The sequence below is a fragment of the Macrobrachium nipponense genome, chromosome 1 (assembly GCF_015104395.2).
Source record: "Macrobrachium nipponense isolate FS-2020 chromosome 1, ASM1510439v2, whole genome shotgun sequence".
In the NCBI taxonomy this organism is placed as follows: domain Eukaryota; kingdom Metazoa; phylum Arthropoda; class Malacostraca; order Decapoda; family Palaemonidae; genus Macrobrachium; species Macrobrachium nipponense.
In genome coordinates this window covers 110,650,830-110,664,596 of record NC_087200.1, presented here as the reverse complement: position 1 = coordinate 110,664,596, position 13,767 = coordinate 110,650,830, and the positions used below count along the sequence as shown (strand labels likewise).

Genomic DNA, 13,767 nt, shown 5'->3' with positions numbered 1-13,767 from the left:
TAGCATAATTTTTTCAAGTAAGTTGAAAATTTTGGTTATTTACTTTGTGCCTATTCACACCGTTGTCACAAGTACAATTTTAGTTTTTAAATCTACGTGTAGATTTGCCACCCATATTTTGAACTCCTTTATTACTCTTGTAATTCGTTATTATACAGCACTTTGTAAGCACCAGTCTTATCTACTCAAATCCTTTCCCGTTAATTGATGACTTAGATTTAAAATTTTAACCTTTTCCAGCTGTTTACTTCCTTATGAACTTTCCTATTTCATCCCGTACCATTTTGATGATCGCAAACACTGGCTGCTCTAAAGAATGTCTTTGTTTCTGATCATCATCAAAATTTTTCCCAGTGTAATAGTTTCATGTCCTTCGTTCCAAATGAGAATGATCTCGACACAAAGCTAGTTGTATATTACTCAATTGGTTATGCAAATAAAATTTCTCACACCTGTACGCTACTGAAGCCATAGACGCTTATTATTTTGGAAGTAGGTCATTTTTTTCAGTATTATTTTCAGTAAGTGTCCTCTTCCGTAACATCTTTGAACCAGGACACTTTCTAAGCTCTATAGAATTAAATTTCACCAGTCATATTCATGGGTCTGCAGCACCGTATGAATCGGTTAAAAAATTTCCGTCTCATCGGTTTTCAGTTGCTAGTCAGTCATAGATCATTCCTCGCAGAATAGATTTGTTTCAGTTTAATTGTTCACGCGCCTTATCAGTGTCCTGTAATACTATCTGGTTGTATGTAGTTGCTTTAGCTAATCCTTAAGAGTTTCCTAAGCCCTAGAGTCTAATAATTTGCCCTCAGATTTAGTTACTATAACATGAAATACTTCACAAGATTCAAGTATTAGTGGTAATATTTTCTGAGACTTTTCATAAGTTGTAAACTTTCCCTACGCAAAAGTGACGTAGAACTTTTGGTCTATATAAATAACCTCTGGTTAGATCTATGTTTGTCATGTGGTTCAAATATGGCTAGCAAGATTTATCCATTTATTAATTATTTAGTATATTGAGAAATCTAGATAATTAGCGGATTATTCAAAATCTACTGTATGAAAGTATGATACAAGAAATAATTCTTCCATGATTTGCATATGACATTGAATAGAAATGATTGTATTTTCAGTAAATTGGAGGCTGCAAATATTTTGTGTCGAATTATTGGCCATCTATCAAACAACAATAACATATGAGTAAGATTTGAAAAAGTATTTTCCGATTAGCAGAGGATATTTCAAGATGCAAGCAATCATTGTTTGGGTAAGATTAAAGCAAAGGTCCCATAAGTGATAACTGATGTCAGTGAAAGCTGCCTGGACTGACTTTCTTTTAGGGATAATGAACATCAAGGGAGGAGAATAGGTGAGTAATCGGTTGTTAGAAAATAAATTGAAACCTCTTTTTTCCTCATTATTAAGGGACTTACTTTCCATAGTACATGCACACAAATAAATGAGAAGTAGGATACAATAAGAAGTCTTGAAAATTGTTTTATAGGTTTGCATAAGTGCAAGTGAATAGATAGCTTAGAAAATGTTGGTGAAATTGAAAGTGTTCTATTCTTTCCTCTTTCTCTTCAAATGTAACTCGTAAATCGATCAAAAACCCCAAGTTGCATTGAAATGTGTTGCAAAATTCAGTGGTCGTCAATCTTTTACTATTATAACATTATATGCATTTTTATCAAAAGATATTTATTGAGAATCTATTTTTTATACAAATTGCTCACAGTATTTCGTCAATAGTTGGGGTATAATATGACGAGATGCAATATTTATTTCATCAACAGCTTTTTCTTTATTAGCGTTTTTTTAGATAAATATAAATACTCCATTTACGATAATCATTAGATATAATACTTCATTCAAGGACATCATTGCAACTGCAGAATGACCGTCATGCAGAATTAATTATATGTGCTGCAGTGCTCCTTAAATATACGATTACATCGACTCAAAACCATGCTGTAGTAAAGGCTAACATTGGAAATTCTGAATAACTAAAGCACCCAATTACCGATCTCGTCAAGAGCTGTGAGGGTGCTATTAATTATTTACGTGTAGATATATATATATATATATATATATATATATATATATATATATATATATATATATATATATATATATATATATATATATATATATATCCTGTAAAAGAAAATACCATCCCTAGAAGCGACAATTTTCCTCGAGACCGTTTAATAACTGGTTATAGAATGGAAACTTCCTTTAGAGATGCAAACATTTGTCAGTGTTCTTATTACCTCTGGTCTTGACACCCATCATTACCTGCACGAAAATGACCTGTTGTCGTTTTCGGTGGCTGGAGGTTTTGTGAAATGGTTTTCGTTACTTGAGTAAAGATTGCAGTTGAATGAGAAGCATTCCTGTATTTTGGGTAATTGGAAATCGTTCTGTGCCTGAAAACCCGCTCCTTCAATTCAGAAAAAATGAAAAGCCCAATTAATGTTGAGTCGGTTTAAAACAACCTATTAATGGGAACACTTCCCTCCTCAGGAATCACTCACGCTTCTGGAATCATTCCGAAACCTCCTTCCCTCCGGCAATGGGATCAGCGAAAAGCACTTCATTGAATATTACTTTCCTTTCAAGCGGTTGAAAAGAAAGGCCCTCTTATTCGGGGTCACTTATTATTCAGAATTTCCTTTAGCCAAAGTTCAGTACTTTGATTAGAATGTGTGACAAAGTTTTGTCCCTAATCATAAAACCTCTTGTGCAACTCTTCACCATTATTACTGAACAAATAGATCGCATGAACACAGAGAAGAAAAGATTTTAAAAAATGTTGAAGGATTGAGCATAAAGCGAAATTGAAATAAGAATAGAATAAATAACAAAATCATTGTAATATGTAAATATAATGGTAAACACATTTGGGAGAAAGAACTATTATGTAGTAAAGGTGCAGCAGTAAATAAATCGATTTCGTGAAAAGCATGCAATAATCAAAGAATATTATCAGCATAAATAAAATGGAAACGATTCCGTATTTAGAGGTTTGACATCTATGAATTCCTCACCGTTATATTTTTTTCATAACAAATGAATCTCATAGCCATGTGTTTGATTCACCTTTTAAATTATATATATTTCAGCAATTTTGAATAATAAGTCTCAGCATATAGATAAGCTATTTCGAATGTTACCTCTAAACAACTGAGTGATCCTTTAAAAAAATTACCGATAAATTATGGCGTCTTTGCATACAGTTATATTTATAGCATCATATGTTAATAAACATGAGGGGCTAAAGCATTAACGTTAAGAGTGATACTGCAGCTTCTTCTTCTTTTTTTTTTTTTTTTTTTTTACTTCACTTCGTTTTCCTGTACTTTTGCAGTCTACGGTGAAACAGGAAGAAGTTGCCATACCGGAAGTCAATTTTCATCATATTTGCATCATCTTTATATTTCAAAAATGACTTTTGCGTCAGTGAAAAATCGTCTGATTTGCTTCTGAAGAAGAATGAGGAATTTCATTTGAAAGAAAATGCCTCGAGAATCATCTACAGCATAAATATCAGTCTAGTTGACGGTAGGAAGTTTTATTTATTTATTTATAAATGGAAAATGAATGCAATATGATATGTTAATAAAATATAACTTTGCACGTTTATTGAAGTCTTGCTTTTGCCGTCAGCAGTAGCATTTTTCCAATAGTTACTTTGATATGAAAGGTTCGTCTTCATGATCTACTTTGGCTGGCGTATTATTTTACTAATAACGATAAGGAAAGTTTTCTTTCATTTGCTCGTTTTCTTTATCTTTACTGAATTGACTTTCGCATTTTACTGTTTCCGGAATTAGATTCCACGAGGACCAAACCACATTTGAATTTCAAAACTTTTCTACATGTCATTTCCAACTTTTGTACGCATGGTTTTCCCCAATATAATTTTCTTAAAAATCAACATTCATAGCTCCTTAAATAATCTCAGCAACAGTGGTGTTACTGCTACAATTTATGAAAGCCATTGGTGCTGATCACAAGTTCAAGTCTGTGTCAACAAAACTCTACGACTGCGTTTTAACCACATATTTAAGCGAACCGGGTAAAACGAAAGGAGAACGAGATGGCTGTGAATAAATTATTCTTTGTAAATCGAGTGTTCCAATCCTTTTTCCTGTCTTGACTTCTGGTTAGTCAAATAGCATTCGTACTAACTCTCCGGTATGACAAACTTCCTGATTTCTTTCTCGGAATATTACACTGGCCTATTCTAAAATGACACTTGAGTCGTTGGATTCATTCGCCGGATCTTTCAGAAATGCTCCAGATAAGAGTCAACATTTTATCTGTGACAAAAAGGGGAACGGGGAAAATGAATATAGTATGTATAAATAGATAAATATCTTTTCATGCTCGACCATATTTGAGAATTGGAAAAAGGGACACTGAATTATGAGAAAAAATAGAGTACTCTAGTGTGCATTTAGAATACGAATAGATTAGCGATCTGAGAATATAGCAAGCTGCTCAGGCCTAGAATACACACAACAAGACCACACTTTTCTCCTGAATATGGAAATATCTCTGGTTCTACTCACCGGCTTCGGTAGGACTCAACGAAGGTTCTACCGTTTCTACCGTGTCTAGTTCTATTGAGGTGACATTGTGGAGAAATTTAAGAACAGTTTATTTTATTTTTGGATAATTGGAGACATTATTCGTTCACGCTTCATAAACCATACGTCGTTTGCTTTGAGTTACTTAGGATTGAACAAAAGAAACATTTTTTTTTTGTGACACAAAACAAAAGAGATTAAAAGGACTATTGATGTTTAATGGCATCATTAGAAGTAAAAACTAAATAAATGAACAGGGAAAAAATAAATAAAAGCTACTGATGGCCAATCAAAAAAATTACCTTTTATGTGAAAAAGAGATACAGACGTACGGTATATGAAAATATATATATACACATCATATTACAAAATAAATGAGTGAAAACTACTAATGACTTGAAAGATATTTGCAAATGGACTAAAAACCAAATAATAGTGACAATTGAAGAGAAACTAATACTTGGTGCTTTTGAAAAAGCAGACAAAATTAAAATCAACTGCATTGAAAAAAGTCAAATTTAATCAAATTTTATGAGTTGATCATAGGTAGGATTAGGATTGCAGAAAGGTTCTAAATAGAAGAAAAAATGAATTGAAAGGATCCTAATTTCAAACCTAAATTAATTTTTATTATTGATAAATGAAAGTAACTTCTGTATTGATATAGAGATTATAAAGAACGCGTGCGTGTGTAATTATGTATACACACGCACACATAGTAAGTACCAAAAGAAACATGGAAAATAATGAATTCTCAATGTTAATCAATCGTTATTGTCAGGCTTAATTAATGGGGTGTGCTATAAGGGATTTCCCCGAATCATAACGTAGATTTGACTGGGACATTTTATTTCACTAACCACGAGTCTTTAGGCTATGGTCCAGATGGCTTATCTGAAGCATCACCCAGAACGAATTTGTATCTTATATCACGAAGGCCAATATTTAGACTTTTCTCTCAACTCAAGTGTCTGTTTCTTTTGGACCTCATACCATTTTGATTTTCATCCTTTAAAATGACACAGAAACACAGCAAACCATATCCAAATAAAAGGGAGAAACTTACCGGGTCCCTTGGTACTGTTGACTAAATGCAATTGAAAAGGAACGCGGAAATTAAAATGGTGCCAAAAAAAGGCGAGTGTGGTGCCGACAGTGGTGCAACAAACACACGCACACACACACGCAAGCAGTGCAAATCAGTCACAGATAAGTGATTTCACTTGGAGTGGACAGAGGGTGTTTACAACAGCGTTCCCTCAGTATGTCAGTAGGTTCTGTCATGAGCCCTTGCTAACCCTCTTTGGGTTGTGTATAATTGCTTCAAATTATGCTTTTTCGTTTTGAATGGTCTATTCTGTATAGTCTTTTAATTCTTGAGTATTGTGTACAAGATTCTATCTATTTTATTTAGGGTGATCGTTTATTTCCTAAAGCTTCTTTGCTTGTTACTAAAGCTTTGCATAGTAAAATTAAATTTTCATCTGTGTTACTTATCAGAAAGAAAGAACTGTCTTTTGTTTTCTTTCACCTGACGTTAGATGCTGAGTTTTTTTTTTTTAACTAAATGAGATACATAATACATTATAAATTCCATTCATACTGTACTTCCTGTAATCAAAGGTAATATCCTTTACAGGAATCAGTTTTGTGACTAATATATATATAGCACTGATGAAAATTTTTACATATATAGCCAGCTATACATGATGTCTGATGTAGCTCAGAAAATATTCAAGGCTCTGAAATTTATATGTAATTTATATAAGCAGATTGTAACCTCGTTCCAAATACCGTAGTAAGACAACAAAATGCGACCCACTGCAGTCTTCGATATATTTCTTACATGTCACTTCTAGTTTTTCATACTGCAAGAAATGTGTAACTGATTGTTCCAGAAAATTAATTTTGGCTGTTGTTGAGATGAGTCTTGAGTGTGATCCATTGGTTTATTAAATTTAGTGAGATTAATCTACGGTAAATGGAAGCTATGAAGTCAGTATGCTCATATGAAACTGAGAACAATTTAGCATAGCTGCAGACAGAACCTTGCCTGAAATACCTTGAGTTTGTGCAGAAACCGAACTTAAAACCAATAGTGCCAACACAAAGGGCAGTATTTATTTATTATTCTTTACTCACATCAGACTAAATACAACGTACTGTATGTATATAAATATTCAGTCTTAGAGAATAGGTCATATAATGTGCGTTTCCATAAAGTGGCTACGTGTGATACAAAATAATTTTTTTTTTTTTTTTTTTTTTTGTTTTTTTTTACTTCACTGGTGCTTGTAAAAGGCAACCTGGCACCGTCAGAGATGTTGGCAGCGTACCAATTACAGTGATTAACTTAGACTGGTGAGTTGAATTTCGTTCTACATCTATGTACAATAGAGCTAGATGTCTTTCACATGCACCAAACGAGAAATTTATAGATTGCGTCATCTGGTGTTGCTAGAAAAATGGATAACAATGACAGGGGTACCAAAGGCAATTCTAATAGGGCTGTCTTGTTACAGGTTTTATGGAAACTTTTACTTTTGAGTTTTTTTTTTTCTTTTTTATATATTTCATTTGCCCTTAGTCAGGGGGAAGTATAACGAAGGGCTATATAATCATTACTGTTTAAAGGTTGTCAATTCGTTAACCTTTGATTATTTGAAAATAAAATTTTCTTGAATGTTTTGGAGTTTCTTATGATCAAATAGCTTTCACTATGATTCATCTCCGGAAACATTCAGAAAGCAAAATAGATAAAAAAAACTGATTCTGTTATTAGTTTCCAATAATTACAAAAAACGTACTGCCTACTAAAACACCAATGGGCTACCCCTGTGCGGAAACAGGCTGCGTAACATAAGGTGTGTAAGTTTTTAAATGCTTTAAAGAATCATTTCCTAGACAAAATTTAAGGTTGTACTCAGCAATTACTGTTATTTAGAAACTGATTTTAGTTAATTATGTTCACGTTCGGTATTTTTAAACGTTCAGAGGGTGAACTATGTTCTGCCAAATTCAAAGTGGCTGACTGTTTTCACGTCAGAAAAACTGATTAGTAAATTTTGATTGTATTTCCAACTAGAATTTATGTTAAAGATTTTGAACAATATTTTGAACTTAAAGTGCCGAAACAACAATATCATTTATCAATATTTTCTAAAGTATAAACATGAGTTCAGTTTGGTTTTAAATTTTGGTATTAATAAGCATAATTGGTAATTTGCTAATTGCATTTTATTTATTTAAACGCGGTGATTGTTTATGAATTAGAAGCTTACAAACCTTATGCAAATTAAGCTGGTATGTAACATTTCACAAAAATGTATTTGCAGGTATCAGTATCAGTATATATATATATATATATATATATATATATATATATATATATATATATTATATATATATATATATATATATATATATATATATATATATATATATATATATATATATTTGTGTGTGTTATGCGTGTGTGGTGGTATGTATGTATGAATGCTAAGAGTTAGCTGTGCAAATGTTAACTGGCAAATCTCAAGTGTATTATCTTTGCTAGTCAAAGTAGCGAAAGATGATTTATACAGAAAATCAGCCAAGAAAAGTCTATTCTGTGCAGTTAATTTAAAGCAAAATTGGCATAATTTACAGAGATCTGTAGCGAAACTGAATCTGATGTAAAATGCACAAATACACTAATAATTCTATTTAGTTTTAATTGTGACTGATATAAACAAGGTCTGGTTGTATTAGAGGGTGAGGTTTATTTTCTAACAGTTTTCCTTTTTCATTGTGGCTGAACGAAGTGTGACAGCTGCCTTGACCTGACATACCTGATTCGCCAGGCTCCCCTGGCCCTGTAGCCTCGGCAGCCACATCGCGAGGAAGCCTCATCTTGACCCTCCTGGAATGAAAGAAAGAAACAGTTCTTTATTAGATACGTGAAGTGGAAGCAAGGCATAATTCTACGCTCTCTCTCTCTCTCTCTCTCTCTCTCTCTCTCTCTCTCTCTCTCTTATATATATATATATATATATATATATATATATATATATATTATATATATATATATATATATATATATATATATATATATATATATATATATATATAATGTTGTCGTACAGTACAACTGGAGGAAGGAATGACAGGAGTAGCCAAGCACTTTCGTGTAGTTGTGTAGTTATCATCACACCTCTTCAGGGCCAAGTGTGAAAATTGCACGAAAGCGCTTGGTCAGCTCCTTTCATTCCTTCCTCCAGCTGTACGACAGCATGAAATATCGCATGCTTTAGCGATAGATCGTCATTATAAATTAAAAGAGTTCGTAGAAATCACAGACGAATAATAAATGCTGAAACCAGAGCTTGAATGAACAACTTGATTTGCTGCTACGGGTAAATAAAAGGATATCTGGGTGTACATTTGCAACTGAAAAGCATTTTAATAATTTACTGTATGCGAATTACACCGTTAATATTTGAAATAGGATATTGTTATTATTGTTAAATGTAATCTGAATCTAACTATCTAAAGCCCGGGACGTAGTGTTACCATTCGCAAACATACAGGCGGGTGGACAGATGGAAAAAAACCGAGTATAGTTTCGGAGACTTCCATATCTCGGTCATCTAGGAATCTAAAATGAGGTATTTATGTTACGTTTATGATAAATGCAGAAATACAGTAAGATGAAATAAGAATGGATATACGTAATGAATTGGCAACGAAATCTTTAAAGTATAGATATAGAGATACAAAATGTAAGATGACAAAAACCAGTAGCAATGGAAAAGGAGACAGGTTGTTGAAGTCTAAAATCACTGCACTTCAAAAGACCTGTCATTATTCAGAGACAGGTTTTGTTCCGTAGGACAGGAAAAGAATCAGTATTAACAGAATGCTCGTGTTCTTCACTGTTGGTGAGTGACGCTAAACGATAGTTTGCTGACTTAGCTGTGTTCAGAGATGCTAATCTGTAACTGGCACTTTGATTTTTTCCAAAGTACATTGCACTACAGCCGTGACACTTGTATTTTTAGGCAGTTGATGACTGCAGCTCAGTCGGTACCAAGTCCTTGAACTTGAAAGATTTATGCAGTGTAGGTTTTGGGTTAAAATCGCTCTTTTTGTCATTTGAGGGTAGAATTCGTTCAAAAGCTAAGATGACTTTTTTCGCACTAAATTACTTATTAGTACCAACAAACGTTATACAAACATATAAAACCGCTCAGTTGGCAGAGACAGCTGTAAGTTTTGGAAGTAATGATTTTTGAAGCTCCTTTCATATGTACTTATCCACAAATATTTCCTTAGAAGTCATTGACATAATTTATATGCACTCCTTTGTAAAGTTAATCTCAAATGCCATACTAACGTAATTTGAACGTATATTGGAAATTCTTGAGGTAAAAGTCGTAAACAAATGTTTCTCGAAATTTGTTGCAATAAATGGGGACAATTTAATGGACAGACCCATAAGAGTTGGTTTCCTATGAACAGATATTATTTTTATTATGATTGATTAACGCGTCCAGAAAGGCCAGCTTTCATCAGTTTTGGAAACTATAGACAAACATGTACTATATATATTACCTTTCTATCTATGTATAATATATATATATATATATATATATTATATATATATATATATATAATATATATATATATTATATGTGTGTTATATACATACATACATACATACATATATTGAATATATATATATATATATATATATATATATATATATATATATATATAATATATATGTATGTAGTATGTATGTATGTGTGTGTATGTATAAGGTACTTGCGGTAAATTGAGGATAGTCATACGAACGTAATCCTTAAAGAAATAGGAGTAAGATCTGTGAAACTCCTGTTATTATAATAATGCCTATCTATTTTCGTGCATATCTATATAAACATATCAAACTTTTAGAACCGAGAACGGAAGTTTGTCAGCGTAGCCTCTATCCGGGAATTGTGACTGGAAAACTTCCAGGATTACAGTGTACAAACTGTAGTGCAATTACGTTCCGGAAATGATTTCAGATTACTCCATAAACTATCATTTTTGAGTCTTCTGTTTCCAGGATAAATTCATTTCTGGATTAATCTCAGATGTTTTTCTTACGGATGTCTACGAAAAATACAGTTAGCTGATTAAAATTGATTGTTGTTTTTCATTTTTTGGTGAATAAGTTTATTTGCTCTCAAAGATCTTTTCTAACTGAACTCAAGAAGGGTGTCTTGAGTTTAAAATCAGTGGTATTTAATGTAACCCTTTCTTGGAGGAGAGAGAGAGAGAGAGAGAGAGAGAGAGAGAGAGAGAGAGAGAGAGAGAGAGAGAGAGAGTCCTTTTCATACAGGTATGTGAGAGTAATTTCATAAATGATTGTAGGATAAGAGGCATAAATCCCAAAGTACGTAAGGAGTATCACGCTTTATAAAGTTGTGTTAGGGAACAGAAGTGTCTGGAGAAGCAAAAGTTAGGATGTATGTAACGTTTTGACGGTTTCCCTTGGAAGTAAAGTTTAGATTGAATTTGAATGAGTAAAAAATGTTCTGTGTTGTGGAATTTGAAGTCTGTGCAGTGTTAGTAGAGCAAGGAGGACATCATTTGTCATCTAAACAGGTTAAAGTAGCAGTAATCAAACCTTTCCATGTGTAGATGACTTAAACCTAATGAAGACTCGCCTTTCACTTGCTAATATGCACTGGGAGAGGGGCAATATTTGAACGTTAACTTTGATGTTAATTCAAATTATGGTAATGGACTATAAGTTACTTTCATAGTTCAGCTGTCGACATTCATCTGGTTTGCAGACGCTGGCACTCCTCGGGGAGAAATTATGCAGTTTTTTGTTCTTACATTGTGTGCGTTCAAAAAGAATTTTATTTTTACTAATATCTTATTTATTTGCTTTTGTATTAATCATGTTATAGAGGAAATTCATGACATTTAGTGTAAGTGCTTTAATTTTTTATAAGTTTTATCTATTTTTATTGTAATCAACAGATTTATAAGTCTTTGGTTAGGTGGCTTTGCCTTCTTAAGAGGATTTGTATACATTATGGCACATGCATTGCGCTTTATAGGAACATTGCTTTTTACCCTTTTTTAGTTATTTTCGATAAGTAGAACCACTTGTGGGCCCCACACACCAACAAACCGGCCAGTAATCCCACAGCAACGACCCATCGCGCAGACGAAAGAAACAACATCTGTTACGTCTTTTGTACATATATCTTCTGTTATTACTGTCATATTAAAAAATGTATTGTCATCACCATACGCATTGCACTGACAGCTTTTTATTCATATGTATCTTAACTTCAGTCCTGTGTTATGTACCGATTCACATGTATATTTCTGTCTGCCAACTAACACAAGTGATTGTGTTTAATCTCTGTCACAACCTGTCTGATGCCAGGCACTACATTTCCGCTCGCGATAGCTATTGAACTGAATGTTTGTTGTTTGAGTGAATAATTAAGCTGTGAACTTTGACCCTTACTCATACCCTTCGTTACATTGGTGACCCATGGAGATGAACGATCCAGCCAACACATACGATGCCCACCTCTCCTCGCTGCCGCCTCCATACGTCTATCTCCATTCATTCCCACAACCTAGAAATGTGGTTCTTCAGGAAGAAACAATCTTCTGATTGAAGAAAATCACCTCCACAACATGTCAAACCCCTGTCACTTACGAATATCTAAATGACTATCTGAAATCATCCTTCAGAATGCCACCTGCCCTAAGAGACAAGAAATCCCTCAGCTATGTGGGGCCACCCTTAGGAGACACGAGACCATCACACATCTACAAACAATTGCAGTGGCTCATCATGCTACCCACCACAGATGGCCAACCTTAGTCATCCCTAGACCTTATGCTAATAAACCAGTGATTATTTTTAATCTCTGTACCTGCTTGATGTCAGGCGCTACATTTCCGCTCGTAAGAACTATTGACCTGTGTGTTTGTTGTAGGAATAAAATAGTAAGCTGTTAACTCTGACCCTTACTCATACCCTTCGCTACAAGCATTACTGAAATTTTCATTCTCTGAACCATTAGAGACGAGCTCAGATATATAATTTTGATCTTAAGCAAACTATGTGTTCATGTAACCGTTAAAAACTCAGTCAGTTAAAACCTTAAGTCAGTCATATTCAGTCATTTTAGAGTGGTCCATTGGTTACAAGAAACGTTAGTTTCTTTATTCCCCTCGGCAATAGCTATTCAAAAATCCATCAGTCATCTCAGTTTAAATGTCAAATCTTTATTTTTATTCTGTTTCTCTCCCCTAGTCGACTCTTAAAGATATTGAATATGTTATGGGGTACTTTCACTAGAGATATTAAGTCATGATTTGGCTGTATTTCGAGCTTCATCTCGGTATTTGTGTCATTAACAAAGATTAAATGTATCTCTCTCTCTCTCTCTCTCTCTCTCTCTCTCTCTCTCTCTCAATTTATGCAATTTAACCGTCAGTTTCCTTGGCATGCCTAAATTGTTCCCCCAGACTCGTGACCTATGAAGAGACGGAGAGGGTTCCTGCTCCGTTTCATTAATTCAGGAAATGTCAGGTGCTCCAGAATCGATAATTTCGTTGAATTACTAACACTTTTAATTTTTTTCCATTATCCTTCCAGCTCTTTATTTTTTCTTTCTTTGTTTGTCTTCAACATGGAAGCTTAGGTAACTCGGAATTAGGACTTGTTTGTAACCCTTCAAGATGATACACCATATCATTCATAATTATAAACGCGGAATGGAATTTCTTACTACATTATATTGGAAGCGTAGTTTTGTCTACGTATTAATTTTTTTTTTCATTCAGGATGGAATATTTCACTATGATAGTCTTGTAGTGTTTGTTACTTCGAGTACAGACGAAAGGGTAACCCGAACATCCTTATAGGTCTGGGATGAACTCTGAAAACGCTTTGGTATTCCAGTTCGAGCCACGGTCTGTGTGAGGGAGGAGTCGGCGCTTCTGGGAAACTGGCCCCCTGCCAGCAGTATTTATTGTTTCGGGAAACAAGGCGGTATCAGTCACCATGTTTTCTGAGAAACCAGAAAATGACCATTCCCCTAGTATTTTTAGAAACCAAGCTATTCAGTATTCATGGAAACCAGACAATTTCCAGATA

The 13,767-nt window shown here is 33.8% G+C and overlaps 1 protein-coding gene across 20 annotated transcripts in view; it reads right to left on the bottom strand.

The window, feature by feature from the left end:
* The window catches only part of LOC135219556 (synaptotagmin 1-like), a 175,872-nt gene that overhangs the window by 58,334 nt on the left and 103,771 nt on the right, over positions 1-13,767 (bottom strand). For 10 of the 20 annotated variants that reach the window (XM_064256411.1, XM_064256409.1, XM_064256413.1 and 7 more), the window contains exons 2-4: positions 8,435-8,505; positions 5,671-5,691; positions 4,587-4,637 (exon numbers count right to left, since the gene is read on the bottom strand). In XM_064256411.1, the coding sequence (XP_064112481.1) occupies positions 4,587-4,637; positions 5,671-5,691; positions 8,435-8,495 (133 nt within the window). In that variant the 5' untranslated portion in view covers positions 8,496-8,505. The remainder of the gene's footprint in view (positions 1-4,586; positions 4,638-5,670; positions 5,692-8,434; positions 8,506-13,767) is intronic. The other 10 variants (XM_064256416.1, XM_064256422.1, XM_064256420.1 and 7 more) reach the window with 3 other exon arrangements.